Genomic DNA, 15604 nt, shown 5'->3' with positions numbered 1-15604 from the left:
AGCAGAGGCTCATAAAAATAATATAGGTAAAAGAACAAAATACATTGAGAAAAAGCAAGAGTGATCTAACTAAAACTCTAGCCTTTCTGACTTGGAATCTGTACATTTATATGGAACTAATAAAAAAATAATTGGTGATTGCTGAAAAATATTTGTATTCTAAACTCTCTCCAGGCTACTAGACCAAGACTAACACCAGAAATGGATCAGGAGTAAAATTACAGTTAGAAAAGGGGAGAAAAGTAAGGTAGGACATTAAAATTTTATTCTGAAATTATCTCTGGCCACGACAATAAAATTTAACAAATATTCACTGAACAGTCTTACTCCTGTCATCAGCTGTACAATACATACAGTATCATAGAACTGGCCACTAGGATTAAAATCCACTAGAACATATTTCATGTTAAGTGGCGACAGCAGCATCTCACAGAAATTTTTACATACATATATACACAGTCCACATTCAACCATTTTCACATATTTTCAGTACACACAGTTGCAGCATATTACAGTCACGTGTCTAAGTTGTTGCTCGATAGAAACCCAAGCCACTGCCTAGACATAACTGTAGCAGTTGAGCTGAGTATAATTACAATTAATTTCATCTATGTCCATAGCAGAGATGTACAAGCCCCTAAGAAAGAGAGTTCACAAATACTTTTTTTTTTAATGCTACCACAGCATTATGTTGGGCAATATTAAAACCTTTACCGACCAAATCAGTTTGTTTTTAAGTCTTCTGCTTACCAGAATATTCTTGATGAAAAAAATTACAAAAATGAATGCTCTCTTGAAAATAATTCACACTTTGAAGATTCCAATATGGCCCAATGCTGACGCCTAAAGTGTTTCCTAACATTCTGATGGAGTCCTTCCACATGACTCCAAACCACCTAGTAAGTTTAAAAGTGGCTTAAGTGCCTTGCACCCAAATTGTAAAAATCCCTGGCCATCCTTACTAGAGCCAGGCATATATAAAAGGAATGCACTTTGGTTCATACCAAATGCCCTGGGATTAATCACACTATAAAATTAAATGGTTTGAGGTAAATTTTTACAAATACAGTCGATTTTTGTCTAGTGTTAGCATAACAAAAAAAAAAATATCATTTAAAAAATCAGTCTGATGTTAAGATACAACAAAGACCATCTTTAACCCCTTAAACATAGGAATTCCATGCGTAACTAACCAGTGGTGACCTTTTTTGGTGCTTGACAATGATATACGCCTTATGGTTTCTATTAAGGCCAGTAAGTATCTGGATGTTTAAGACAGATGTCTCTTTGCAGAGGTGGGTTCCATTCTTACTGCCTAGTATTCAAAGAGTTAAAGAGGCCAAAAAATGCATGCCCTACAACATGGCATTCAGAACAAAAGGCACACTGTTATCACTAAGGGCACAATTTCTCCTCTACTGTTAATCTACACTGTCTTGCATCACTGTTGTAGCAACACACGGAAGTGGTGATGCACGCCCTGGGGGTGCAAGAAACGGAGCCAGATGAGACCACAACCAAAGACCAGACCACACTGTGCTCTTAAATCTGAAAACAGCTCAGACATCCCTAGACAATGGTAACCTGTGAGACCAAGGACTGTTTCCAAGCCAACTCCTACTAGCCTAGCAGAGCCCTTCACTGATTTACGTTTTAAAATCACAACGATGCAACATTTGTCTTTTTCTTTGACATTATAATTAAGCTAGACTTAAAAAGCAGCTCTATCACTAAACACTGAACGTGGTGGCTCTTTGTGAATGAGGGGAGTTTCACTGTATTTAGGAAGTGCAGTGGGGGGAGCCCCAGTGCCGCACATTTTAGTTTGGCTTAAAAGCTTCCGGTTACATTTGTGAATAAACACAGTCACAAATGCACTGTTGGCATGTGAAGAACCAGTTCTGTGTGGTGGGGGAGGAGACAAGCAGTATTAGACTGTTTATAAACTTTAACATGGATAATCATTCTATAGGGAAATTCATATTAATGGCAGGCTCAGGTTCATTTATTTCAGTGAAAATCTTGAGAGTGGATACGGCGGAAGAGGAGCATTGCAAGGGGAAAATAGCCTTTATGTTTCTGTTTGTTTTAATGACCTAAAGACACTAACCATCGTTAAGAGGCTTATGGTTTTCTAAAGCCACCACGAGTCTTACACTTCTTATGCCTTTAAGCCAAAATTTTAATAATACACAATCTTTAAATTCTATAAGCCACTGACTGATCACATGAGCATCATTTAAAATGCAACTAACATTATTGCACTTCCATAGATTACACAGAAATGTGTACAACAGGCTAAAGAATTTGACTAGGGGAAAGAAGCTATAATTTCTAAATACAGAAGTATAAATTAATTTATCAGTGACACCCTTAAATAGTAAAGCAAATATCAACACCACTACTTTATTAATAAGCTAATCTTATTACTGATTTTTTGGCAAATATCTGTAATATTTCCTGAGCATTTTTCTCCACCATCAACTGACAAAGCCTCAAGATAAGTAAAGTGTTTTATTCAAAACTACTCTTTTTCTTTTTTAAAGCAAGAGAAACTGTAGGATTAATATTAAAAGAACTTAACCGGAAACTTTCTTGGCCTCACTGGGGACCATGCTTTAAGTACTTGTAAATCAATTTACAGGCAATCCATACAATAATATCTGTGCATATAAAAGAGTATTTATCCTATTTTATACTACCCAAACCTATTGTCCAAACAGGCAGAAATCTTTCTATATTAAATTGCACATAACTAAATTTTTTTCCACGTGCCTTGAAATTGATATGTATCACTGCTCATACATTAGTGATAAAATACTGAAGTTTTCACTGTGAAAATAATTATTATTCAGAGGAGAAAATATTCTTTTACCTAACTCTCAAGAGTTACTTTTACAGGTAAAGTGTCATTCCCATGAAAACAATCAAGTGCAATCCAAACAAAAGTAAAATAAAACAGGAATGCAATGTCTATGGTTCTTCTAATGATGCACAGAGTAAGTCAAACCATTTAACTTGAGGCTGAAATTTTCCTCCTTAGATTTTGTTAAAATTGGCCTTGCTGGACAAGGACAATTGACGTCTGTTGAAGAAGAGGATTTTCAATCCTCTTTCTTTTTAAAGAGGTGATGCTTTCCCAGGCTACAAGAACCTTACTGTGGCACCTGAAGTGTGAACTCACTCGAGTCTGCTAAACTGTCTTTGGACTATGGAAATCCCCACTTTAAGTAGCTAGGCTATTCTTTTTTAAATTGGAATATGAAAAAGATGGTCATAATCACAGCTAAAAATGTCTCTTTTCTGTATTAACAGTCTGGGATATGTATTTGACGGAAGGAAAAGAAATTAGATGCAAGCAACAGATGTGTGGTGAAAGAGGAACAGCGGGGAGAAAAGCAAAGAGAAGGGAAGAACAGTTAGTTCATGGAATACATTTCTAACTTTAGGTGCAAAACCAAATTCTGTTAAACGAGACTTCTTTGCAAAATGGCTCACTGATTACATTGGAGAATTTGGAGGGACACACGCGTTTCCATTCATCCACCAGGTTTGCTTGGCTGGCCTTTAGAACGTCAAAATGCTAACTGAGCATTTCAACTGTGGGGATTTTGTCTCTGAGCACTATTTCAGGGGAAAAAACCTCTAAGGTGCAATTTTTCTTACAATATCATTTTCGTCCTGACCATCCTCCTCCCACCATCACTACCACCCAGGTAACTTATGGAAAACAAAGCAGGACATGCTGCACCTGTGCATGACCCTGGAGTGTGGAGAGAGAAGGGCTTGTTGGGGGCGGGGGGGCCTTCAGAGGCAATCACCTTGGGGAGAATACACTATGAACCATGAAGACATAGTGAATGTCTCTGACACCAATCTGTAGATGCGCGGCAGTCATGATGTGATCAATGGCCTGCCACTGATGTTTATTACTCTGCCACACTAATTACAGTAAGGCTCATCGTACTTTTAGAACACAAAAACAGTTTCAGAAAGTATAAAAACTTAAAGCATTGTCCCCATGTATTTTATAAAACAAAACAAACTTTCTTACATTAAAACAAGTGCCGAAAAGATACAAATGAGTCGAGTTATTGAGCAAATAAAAACAGGTCTGAGCTACTCTTTTTCAACCCAATAAGGCTCAGCAATGTCGTATCTTTCAGAATTACCAGCATCGGGGGGCTCAGCTCAGCTAACCAGTTTTGGCAATACTGTCCTCTGCTGAATATTCCCATTGGCATCTGTCATCTGTGCCAGATTAGTCCTCAGTTTGGAAGCTGAGCTGGAAGGTGGAGGTAACTTGGAAATGGATGTGATAGCACCAGTGCTCTCAGTGATCCTCTTCACAGACGTCTTCTCCCCCGTCGGAGGCTTTGGCAGCCGCCTCCTCAGCCAGGGGTGCCGCAAAGCCTGGCCAGGGGTCATGCGAACTGCAGGATCCCATTCTAAACACTGTTTTAAGAAGTCAAGGAAGAGGGGATCGTCACACCCCTTCAGTGCATTCCCCCACTCTCTGCTCTCTGGTGGGCCCCTCAGTTTCCCCCTCCGGGAACGGCCACCATTGAGGACCACGGAGCCGTCTGAGAGAGTCGTGACAGTGCAGTAACGAGGATAACCCTTGGAACTCACAAAATTTTTGGCTCGTTTGGATGCATCCAGCAGTTTCTGGGAGGGCATGCCCAACAGTTCAATCATACAGGCCAGCTGGTCCCCTTCATCCTCCCCAGGCAAGAGGGGGTAACCAGTCAGGAGCTCTGCGAGGATGCAGCCCAGGCTCCACATGTCGATGGGCATGCCATACCTGGCACCAAGGATCACTTCCGGGGCCCGGTAGAAACGGGACTGGATGTATGTGTAGACCCGCTGGTGCTCGTAACAACTGGAGCCAAAATCAATCACTTTAATCCCGCTTCTACCCTGCTGCTTCAATAAAATGTTCTCGGGCTTCAAGTCACAGTGAATTATCCTGTTTTTGTGCAAAGCGTCCAGGCACTGCAGGATGGAGTGGGCGAACTTGCGAACCAGAGGCAGACTAAAGCCCTGGAACTTGTTCTTCTTGATGAGCTCATAGAGGTTCATGCTGAGCAGCTCGAATGTCATGCAGATGTGGTTGCGGAAGGTGAAGTTCTCCAACATGTGGATGACGTTCATGGTGTTGTCCTTGTCCTGCTTGCGCAGATGCTCCAGGATGCGGATCTCCTCGGCCGCCTGCCGGTGGAAGCGCTTCTCGTTCCGCACCATCTTCAGGGCCACGTGCTGGTGGACTTTGTGGTCGTAGGCCTTGACCACCTGCCCAAAGCTCCCCTTCCCAATGACCTTGAGGACCTCGTACCTGTAAGCCACGTGATCGTGGGGCACCTGCACATAGGACCCCTGGTCATCGTCGTAGCCACCGTTGTTGGGCCCGCCTGTCATGCCCTGGCGCTTCTTTGCATTTGGACCTAAGAAGTATATTTCAGGGTAGCTGAAAATCTCGTGGTGTTCAAAGCTGGTTAGTTTTTGCATGTATTGCTTCATCGCTTGCTCCGGAGTCATGGGGGTGGCTTTCACCTTCCCCATGCCTTCCAGAGACTTCAGAGAGGTGGAACTCCCCTGCCGTCTGTGGATGCTCTCCAGCTGCCGCTCCGGCACCACTGGCAACCCCGTTTTGCCCACCGTGGTAAGCCCATTTGGTTGTGTCGTGAGCACTGTCCGCTTGTTACTGTTATCCTCAAACAGCTGCTGAACCTGGATCTGTCCGTGGCTGCTGACGTGTAGGTGGTCATTCATTGTGTGCTTACTGCCGCCAATCTGGAATTCAGAGAGGGAACATCAATGGAACAGAAGAGGTTCGTTCAAAAGGGCTATTTTATACGTTGGCTCCCACCCCCACCTTTACGAAATCCAACTTGGTTTGAATGTACAGTCGGTATCAGGTTTCTTCAAAGGAAAGAGCTGTGCACGCAGCAGGGACCTCACCAACATTGCCACAGGGAGAGTGGACGTCGTGATGCAGAGAGCCTCAAAGGCAGAAGAGGCTGAGGGGCTGGGGATGGCTATGAAACGAGGGATCTGGAAAAAAAGAAAGGACCCCAGAACTGCTGCACCTAACAAAGAGTTTGCTGTACATGTTTTCAGGGTCCTTAGAGTAAGTTCTCAGTGGAGGCAGAGATCAGGTTTCTTGGTCATCATTCTCTACCTAACATTTAGCACAGGCACTGTGGTATCATAGACATTCCATTCAACCCATACTTGATATCACGATGAAAGGATACAGAAAGAGCATGAACACATGGGCACTCTACTGGCTCTCCCGCCCCTGGATTACAACATTTTTCACACTTCACTTAGTAGCTTCTTTATTGCCATGAGGGCAGGGACCAGGTCAGTCTTGTTTACTACTCCGTCTCTGGAATTTAGCTCTATTCTGAGAGCACTGCTGTCTTCATTCTTGGTCTTCTCCACTACTCGCAAATCAAACTAATTATACCTAGGAAAGTACTTGATCCAGAAGCAGAGAATTGTACTTTTAGGCTGGAAAAGATTCCCATGTAGATATACACTGTAGTATCTTATAAACCCCAAACCTATTTTTAAGTCTCTGGGCTGTACTGACTGTGATGACCATTTAAGGCCATCCAGCCCAACAATCCAACCGCCTCACTCGGCGGGCCTTCCTTTGGTCAATGGCTTGGCTCTCTCAAAACATGTATTTCTCCCGGCTGCTGGGATACTCAGCTTTCCAACAAGGAATACAATGTAGCGATTTCTATTTCAGGCACACAAGCCATCCCTGAACATTCCTGTATGAACAAAAGTGAAGGCATAAGCCAGGGGGCCCCAGCCTTCTCACAGAGAATCTACTTGGGATTTCTCTCAAGCATTATTATGGCCAAGAGGTGAGGGGTGGAAGAGAACTAACAGCCAGGATCCCCTCCCAGTTAGGAATTCTTGCCAGCCTCAGACAATAACTCACAAGTCTTAAAAGCATCCCAGCAGGTGATTTTTTTTATATGAAAGCTTAAAGATGAACTTGCTGTTTGCGATCCATCTCATTCATTCAGTGTTCTCTGAGGTCTGGCCACACAGCCCTTCAGGAGTATACAGTCAATTAGCTGAAGTCCTAAACTTTCAGTATTTTCCCCATCATCTCCTAAACCCTATCTCTTGGACTTTACATATCACTAAATGCATAGAAGTGCTCTATGTAATATTATAATTCAAGAAATGGTTTGGGACTACCTAGATTACAAAATGAAATTCCAAGTCAATCTCACTAGGAGTCCAAGACCTTCAAATTTTAACTGATGTACTATCTGAGGCATGTGCTTTCTCTCTGCAATCTTCTAAAACAAAGGAGAATACAGTTCAGTACTTGGGCCTGTCTGAAGTGGGATTTCATTGACTGAGGGATTTTACTTCTTAGATTTCTGCAAGACTTCTAGTTGAACCCTTCTACTAAACTCACAGATGGTATTCTATGCTAAATGAACTTATCTTCTGTCAGTGTAGCCAGACAAGTTATTTTATCCTCATTCTTTGCCAAAAGCAAAGCAGTTTGTAAAAATGAATTAGGGAAGTCCTGGATGTATATATGAAAGTAGTACAGTCTTGTCCAATGCTTTTTGTCTAAGCCTCACTCTCTGTACCTCTCCTCCTCCCCACTGTGGTCTTTCAAGTACCAGGAATGAAAGGACCTGAAATTAGAAATATATGTCTCCTAGTGAACCGTTCTCTTCAGGGCAGCCTGGAGAGATTTCAGAAGAAAAACCAACATTACCAGTATACACAGTACAAAAGCATGAGGCTTCATTGGGGACAAAATTGACCTTGGAGCCATAGGAAGTTCTAAAAAGAGGGCAAAGTAAAACATTCTGAGCTTCAGAAACCGACTTCAATTTTTATAATAGCAATTTTAATGTTCTGCATAATTTAAAATACCATCACAAAAGCTGAGTGACTAGAACTAGAGTTTTCCAATTAATTGGATGACCTTCTGTCTCTCCCAACTATCTACTCTTGGTCTCTTCCACAGCAGCAATCAAGGAGGGTTCCAGGGTTCCCCCAGGGTTCAAGCCTCAAGTTGCTCATGGCTTTTACTCCCAGAACACCTCCAGCTTAGACAAGCCCAATCCATGACTCCTGAACTCAAGACTCGCTGTGTCCAACTACAGATCAGCTGCCTTCCTCATGTATTTCTCCATGAAATACTCAATGCAGGAAACCCAGATTCTAAATGAATCTAAGCTCCACCACTACAAACTATATGACCTTGGGCAATTAATCTCTCTGAACCTCAGGGCCCTTATCGGTATAAAGAGGGTAACAAGGCTGCCTCATTAGGGGCATTAGGAGGGTTAAACAAGGTAACTCAACTCAACTCAAACTCAACTCGCACTTTTCCCACTCAAACCACTTCTTCCTCCCATAACCCTGCATTTCTGACCAAGAAAACGCTGTGCTGCTGTGCTCAGTTGTGGCCAACTCTTTGTGACCCCATGGACTGTAGCCCAATAGGCATCAATGTCCATGGGGTTTTTCAGGCAAGAATACTGAAGTGGGTGGCCATTCCCTTCTCCAGGGAATCTTCCCCACCCAGGGATCAAATCTGGGTTTCCTGCATCGTAGGCAGATTCTTTACCGTATGAGCCACCCTCCCGAATAGTCACTCAGTCCATCTCCATATCTCCTGTACCTTCCCAAGTCACCATGGAGCCCCACCATCATTTCTAACTGACCCACTCCCCTCCAGCCTCGCTATCCCACCTGGAGTTCTTGTGTCTTTTACTGGGACAACAGAAGCAGCCTCTTCACGTGTCCTTTTGCTTCTAAGCCTAGAATTCACCATCTCTCCTCTCCATGATGTTTCTGGAGTTACCACTGAAAATGTCACTCACACTGCCCTTGACTTTGCTTAAGGCTCATGTGGGCACTCCATTTCCACAAAGAACTGAAGAACTTACAGGCAAGAACATGAGGTTCTAAAATGCTGAGCCTAAATGACCTGAGTCTTTCCAGTGTCACCTACCACTGTCACACTCTCTCTGAGAATAATAAGCTGGATTCCCTACGACCCATGGAGACACCACTCTCTTTTACATTCCTCTCTTTTCGGTGAAGTCATGTTTCATAATGGTTAGGTGTTCAGGGATTTTCAATTAGACACATGGGAAATGAATCTAAGCTCCACCACTTCAAACTATATGACCTTGAGTAATTAATCTCTCTGAACCTCAGGGCCCTTATCGGTATAAAGAGGGTAACAAGGCTGCCTCATTAGGGGGGTTAGGAGGGTTAAACAAGGTAAAAGGCATAGTGTGCTTAGTATAGTAGTGAGTAAGCAGAGACATTACTTTGTCAATAAACGTCCGTCCAGTCAGGCTATGGTTTTTCCAGTGGTCATGTATGGATGTGAGAGTTGGACTATGAAGCAAGCTGAGCACCGAAGAATTGATGCTTTTGAACTGTGGTGTTGGGAGAAGACTCTTGAGAGTCCCTTGCACTGCAAGGAGATCCAACCAGTCCATCCTAAAGAAGATCAGTCCTGAATATTCATTGGAAGGACCAATGTTGAAGCTGGAACTCCAATACTTTGGCCACCTGATGTGAAGAACTGACTCATTTGAAAAGACCCTGATGCTGGTAAAGATTGAGGGCAGGAGCAGAAGGGGACAACAGAGGATGAGATGGTTGGATGGCATCACCGACTCAATGGACATGGGTTTGAGTGGACTCCGGGAGTTGGTGATAGACAGGGAGGCCTGGAGTGCTGTGGTTCATGGGGTTGCAAAGAGTCGGACACGACTGAGCGACTGAACTGAACTGAAAGGAGAGCTAGAACTATCATCCTTTCCAAGTGCTGCTTGAAATCTTGTTAACGTGGGCCATGTGGAAAACTCCTACTCACCCTTCAATGGCCAGTTCAACTCTCACCTCCTCTTTGAAAAGGTCCCCTTCCCTTCCAGGGTGCTTACAGAGCACTGATATATTAAAATACTTATTTCATTTCACACCTGTTTTCAAACCTGATATACCAACCAGGATGTGAGCAGTTCCAGGGTGGGGTCACCTCTTATCTTTTTAAATCCTTATTGACATAAATCCAAGCATACAGTAAGCACCAGTCAATTTCTGCTGAATGGAAGAACGTATGTCAGTAACTCCTTTTAAACTCTCACCTCTTTAAGTTATTCTTGACAACTACCTTTGTACCTTCATAACAAAACATGAAGTTAACACCCAGGGAATCAAGACTTGTCCCTGGTGACTCAGTTAGGATTGCAATACATAAGCAGAGACATGGAGGCAAGGACAGCCCGTTAAAAGAATAATAGCATCAACTAAATACCTAAAAGTGACATGTGGAATCTTAAAAACTTTCCAGATGTTAAGGAAATTCATTTGAGGGGCTCCAGTAAAGGAGGCAGAGAAGGCAATGGCAACCTACTCCAGTACGCTTGCCTGGAAAATCCCATGGATGGAGGAGCCTGGTAGGCTGCAGTACACGGGGTCACGAAGAGTCAGACACGACTGAGCAACTTCACTTTCACTTTTCACTTTCATTCACTGGAGAAGAAAATGACAACCCACTCCAGTGCTCTTGCCTGGAGAATCCCAGGGATGGGGGAGCCTGGTGGGCTGCCGTCTATGGGGTCACACAGAGTCGGACATGACTGAAGCGACTTAGCAGCAGCAGTAAAGGAGGATATTGTCTTACACACCATAGGAATCTACAATCACAACCTGGGTCAGAAGCTCAATTAACTGTTCTATAAAAGGCGGGGGAGTGGGGGAGAAACCCTAGAAATGCCAAAACATTTCCAGAATACATAGGCCAGAACTATACCATAAACTTAAGGATGTTTAAAACCTCTTACTTGCTTTTTCCTTTTTGGCCAATGCCTATCTAGCACAGTGCCTGTTGAATTTAAAAATAACACAGTGAGTGGATGTAATTGTTAGATACCTAAAATGTATGGATTAAAGCAGAGATACCTAAAAAAGCCCTCGTTGACCATGAAACATTTTTGCATTAAAAATTATATAAGAACAATAGTCTAGCCAATTTGGTAGTTTTAATCTCTTCCAAAAATAAAAGGGAAAATTGCACATACTTCCCTGTGTTAACATTTCTGGGAGTTTTCAAATTTCACTGGAGTCATCTTAGAAATGCTATATGGTGTTATGGGAATAGAACTGAGTCCAAAATGATCGGAATTTTAGCTCCTCCTCAAACACTGATGGTCTGTGTGGCCCTGAGTCAAATGTCTACTTTTCTTCTACCAAACTCTACTATTTTTTAAAATGGAATATTCATTCTTCAACTCCAATTATTTTACAACAGTAAAACTGGTAACTGGAGAGTGCTTTAAACATTAAGCAGTTATAAAAGTGATACAATACTAATATTTCAGAATTTTAAAAATAAGCAAATTAATATCCCCCATAAAACATTAAAAAGAAAAAACTATTAAGAATCAGAATAGTTACTAGGTATGTATGCTTTTAGGACCAAAAGAGATACACAAAATGACTAATGTACAAGATATCCATGGAGACAAGGAACAAGAGGGCAATGCACTAGATAAATTCCAAAGTTTATAATTCTCAGTCATATATTTATCTACCTACTACATCACTCACAAGGGAAAACATAGGCAAACACTAGTTTCTTCTGCATAATGCTTCCCCTACTCAATCATTAATAGCTATTCCTAGTTGTAACTCCTGTGAAATTAAAAACTAAAAACTTTTAAAAATCTCAAAGACGTATAGAAACATGGATCTTTAAGGTTTGTGCCTTTATAAAGAAACCAGTTCAATTTCCTAAAATTAGCAGTCAAGCAGTATGTAAAGCTGAACTCAGGAGGGCCTGGGCTTTAGCTCCAGCTTTCATAGAAACTAGCTCAGGCATCTCGACCAAACCAGTTAACTTGTCTGCTCTCCTCATCCAAAAAATGAAGGAGCAGAACCAGATAAAACCCCGTGGTCCTTTTACTCACCCATTTGAGGAAGTCTGCGATATTCTGTAAATATTTAAAACCAAAACTAAACAACAACCAGAACCAAAATTCATACTTTCAAAACCAAGCTTCTAATCAATGGCACACTGAAGTTTTAGGTGAATCAAATAGACACCACAGTAAAATACAAGCACTATCATTAGGAGAGCTGAGAAGCACCCACATATCTTTTCATTTCTGGTCTCCCACAGACTACTCCTCTAGTAGTCACCTTTCATTTTCCATCATCTTATACACATTTCATTTGCAAAGAGGTTCTGATCAAGCAAAGCCCACTCTTAGAAAACCAGAATCCAGATGCAAACCCAGTAGTATTTCATTTCCAGGTCACACCAAGTCATGTGATCACATTCGGACATGGAAAAAAACTGGATGTTATACTTTCCAAGTTGTCAGATGATTCCAAACCAAACAAACAAACTGAAACACCTAAAACCCAATGGCAATTTCTCAACTAAAACATCACCGTGACAAGAACACGCAGAATCAGCAGTCTACTGATTCGCTTCCATCAACCACAGCCCCAACAGATTGGTTAACTTCTGTGCAGTGAATTCTTAGCCCCTGGGTCTAGATGTGTCATGAGAGACAGAAAGAGGAGGAGAGAGAGAAAGATTTAACAAGAAAACATTTTCCTGTGGAACTGTACACAGATGTTCAGGTCTAACAGAAAACATTCCACTTTGGCCATTCCCTCACAAATTCTCCCCTGATAAACAAGTTTCCGCATAGCACATGACCTTCAGAGCTACCCCTCTAGGCTAGAAATGGCCTATTCTACAAGAACTTAACTTTCACTTGGCAAACAAAGCCATATCCCTAGCAAGCGCCCCTCATTTAGAACCATCTTAGGCGTTTCCTCTGAAAGATTCAGAGGAATATGTAAACAAGTCCCTGGAAACCATCACCTCCTCCGGTGCACAGCTCTGCTAGGCTGTCAGCCACCATCCAAGGGCTCTCTCTGGGACTGAGAAAAGAGGTACACGCTGAAGTCAAGTCCAGCTTGCTGATCTCTGCAGCCACCGGTCTGGTGCTGGGCTCTCACCTCCCTCTTGGCCCTGTCAAGTGCCCTGCCCTTCCCACCTCCCTGGGAAGCAAAGCTGGCCCTTTCCTTCTGAATAATACCCAACTGCAGAAACCTACAGGGGTGGCTTGTTTTGACTGCTGCTGCGGCTCTTATTTTTGTTAATGTTAATTACAATTTCTGCTATGTTCAAACCTGTAGCACTCATAAAACATGCTTCCACACGCGGGGGACAATTGGCGGTGCTCCCTGCTGGCTGAGGCCAGGCCTGCGAGGCTCTTTGGGGGATCTATTTTCCGGGCAGGACAGCCGGGCTGACCCTAACACAGATCTATTTCTATAAATATCCACTACCCAACGTGGTGGCGGAGGGGGAGGGATGTTTATCCGGTCGGGGAAAGGAGCTCGAGGAAGCAAAGACGGGGGGAAAAAAAGAGGGGAAAAGAGCCGGAGGAAGTTCGAAGGAAGGGGAGTGCAGGGGTGGGCGGGCTCCAGAAGGGAAGTGAGGGGCCCGTGCCACGAATCCTCCTTTGTGGCTGCAGCTTTGGGCTCGCCCAAGTTCCAGAGGGCGGCGTCCCGGAGAGGCCACTGGCCAGGGGCGTGGAGACACTCGCACTTCGACCTCTCTCCCCTCTCCCGGCTGCAGACGCCCCCAAGTACGGGTGCTGGTGCCCCGGGCCCCTCTCCCGCCCCTCGTCCCCCTCCCAGCCGCCCACGGGCTGGGTCTCACCGTGGGCTGCGGTGGCAGCGTTGCTGGCTCGGAGAGGCGGCAGGGCGATGGGGGAGGGCGGGCCGGTCCCCACTCCGCTCCGGGGAGCCCCCGCACCAAGCCCCGGGGAAGCCTGAAGCTGGCGAACGGCGCTGTCCCCTCCTCGGCCTGGCAGCCACGCGCGGGAGGAGACAAAAGAGGGTCAAGGGGGAGAAAGTCACTGGGACCCCGTGGCCCCGCCCCACCCCACCCCTCCAGGCTGCGGAGCCCGCTCTGCCCCGGGCCGAGCCAGGGACCTTGAGTGCGAGCGCCGGGGGAGCGGCGGGAGGCCTGGGACGCAGAAACCCGGCGCGCCCGCGGGCGGGGCTTCGGCGGCTGCAAAGTTAGGTAGGGTTCCCCCGCTCGAGCGAGTTCGCGACCCCGCCAGGGAGCCGGGCTGGGCCGGGCCGGCGGTCCACTCTGCTGGCGTCCGTAGGCCCGGAGCGGAACTGGACTGCCGACCCGGGCGCCGCCGCATCACCGAGCCCCAGAGTGGGAGGTCAGGAACGGGTCCTGTCCGGCCGGAGGGCTCCGCTCCGAGGAGCCTCGGGGCCCGCGTGTTAACAATGAGCCGAGGCGAGGGCGCGCCGTCCACCCGGGGAATCCCGCGCCGCCCAGCCGCGGCGCAGACTTTGTTCGAGGTCCTGCTGGCAGCGGGCGCCGGCGCCACGAGGGCTGGCCCGGTGGCCGGCGCGGGCAGCGGGGCCCCGGCCTCCTTACCGGTCGGGTAGGCGGCGGGAGCGGCGGCCGAAGGTTTCCTGGTTAACATGGCCGCTGGAGAAGAAAATGCATCTCAAGGCTGCCGTCTCCGCCGCCGCCGCCGCCCGTCCTGCTGCTACTTCTCGCGGCCGCCACCGCGGCCGGCCCCTGGTTGCCCCTTTGGCGGATCTCCGGCGCCTCCTCGCCGCCTCGCGTCAGCTACAGCCAGACACACACAGTCCGCTGCATCCCCTCGGCCCGGGCCCGCCGCCGCGAGCCCCCCGCTCTCCTCGCCGCCGCCGCCGTCCTCCTCTTCCTCGGGCGGCCTCAGCTCCCTCCGGCCCGTGCACATGCCTCGCCCTCCCCGGTGCGCCGCGGGCCTCCCCGATTCCCTCACATAGGGCGCGGGGGAGCGGCGGGCTGCGCCGCCTGGGCCGACTCGCTTGGGAGCCTCCTCCCGGGCCCGCGCAGGCGCGCCCCCGCGCACACTCGCCGGGAGCCCGCGCGCCGCTCGGCCCAGGAGGGCAGCCCCGCCCCCGCTCCCTCCGCCGCCGGGCAGGCCCCGCCCCCGGGCTCCCCCACCGCCGCCGCGCCACTCACTCCCGCGCCCACCCCTCCCCCACCTAGCCGCCCACCGAAGTCCCTCCCTGCTCGCCCCCGCCTCCAGTCGTCGGCGTAGACACCCCTCCACTCCCCGGAAAACTCTGCAACCTCCTCTCGCCCTTCGCCTCCCCCTCCGGCCATCTGCACTGCTCCCCTCGGCGCCTCAGCTAACGACCTTCTGCCCTCCCGGGCCTCGTCCTCTCCCCGCCCAGCGCAACCCACCACCGCTTCCCTCCCACCGAAATCGCTGCAGAAAACCCCCCTCCTCTTCCGAGCGCTTTCCCCAAACACGTATGCATTTTCAGCTTTCCGAACCTAATGGCTGCTCACAGACAATACTGCCCGCCCCCCTCCCCGCCTTCCGGGTCCCAGTGGCTTAACCACCCCATCGCCCCATCTGATCATGGAAATAACTTAGTTGTGCAAGGGTCACCTGGCTAAGGTAAGTCTAGCCCCGTTGGAGGACCGAGCCTTAGCCTGGTGACCCAGAACGTGGGCCAAGGAGGGGGCTCCCCTCCCGCTTCC

At 46.8% G+C, this 15604-nt stretch overlaps 1 protein-coding gene across 3 annotated transcripts; it reads right to left on the bottom strand.

Moving 5' to 3' along the window:
* Positions 1 to 3878: 3878 nt before the first annotated feature.
* DYRK2 (dual specificity tyrosine phosphorylation regulated kinase 2) lies at positions 3879 to 15015 on the bottom strand. Of its 3 annotated transcripts, XM_070370553.1 has the most exons (3): positions 14498 to 15015; positions 13746 to 13906; positions 3879 to 5793 (listed from the first exon to the last, which is right to left on the bottom strand). In XM_070370553.1, exons 1-3 carry the CDS (start codon positions 14544 to 14546, stop codon positions 4192 to 4194), a joined length of 1812 nt encoding a protein of 603 aa, XP_070226654.1. In that variant the 5' UTR covers positions 14547 to 15015; the 3' UTR covers positions 3879 to 4191. The 3 variants fall into 3 exon arrangements, with proteins under 3 accessions (XP_070226654.1, XP_070226652.1, XP_070226653.1); XM_070370551.1 differs by lacking the exon at positions 13746 to 13906 and having other exon boundaries at positions 14498 to 15011; XM_070370552.1 differs by lacking the exons at positions 13746 to 13906; positions 14498 to 15015 and adding an exon at positions 5876 to 13364.
* Positions 15016 to 15604: the final 589 nt, after the last annotated feature.

Source organism: Bos mutus, chromosome 5 (genome assembly GCF_027580195.1).
Source record: "Bos mutus isolate GX-2022 chromosome 5, NWIPB_WYAK_1.1, whole genome shotgun sequence".
Lineage (NCBI taxonomy): Eukaryota > Metazoa > Chordata > Mammalia > Artiodactyla > Bovidae > Bos > Bos mutus.
Note: the sequence above shows the minus strand (reverse complement) of the source record. Positions and strands in the feature narration are given on the sequence as shown.

Excerpts from the sequence above, each read along its gene's own strand:
- DYRK2 (XM_070370553.1), bottom strand. The coding sequence starts at position 14,546 with ATGTTAACCAGGAAACCTTCGGCCGCCGCTCCCGCCGCCTACCCGACC. Across the intron at positions 13,907-14,497 it reads TCCCGCCGCCTACCCGACCG|GCCGAGGAGGGGACAGCGCC; the intron begins GTAAGGAGGCCG and ends CGTGGCTGCCAG. Across the intron at positions 5,794-13,745 it reads CCCACGGTGAGACCCAGCCC|ATTGGCGGCAGTAAGCACAC; the intron begins GTGGGCGGCTGG and ends TCTGAATTCCAG.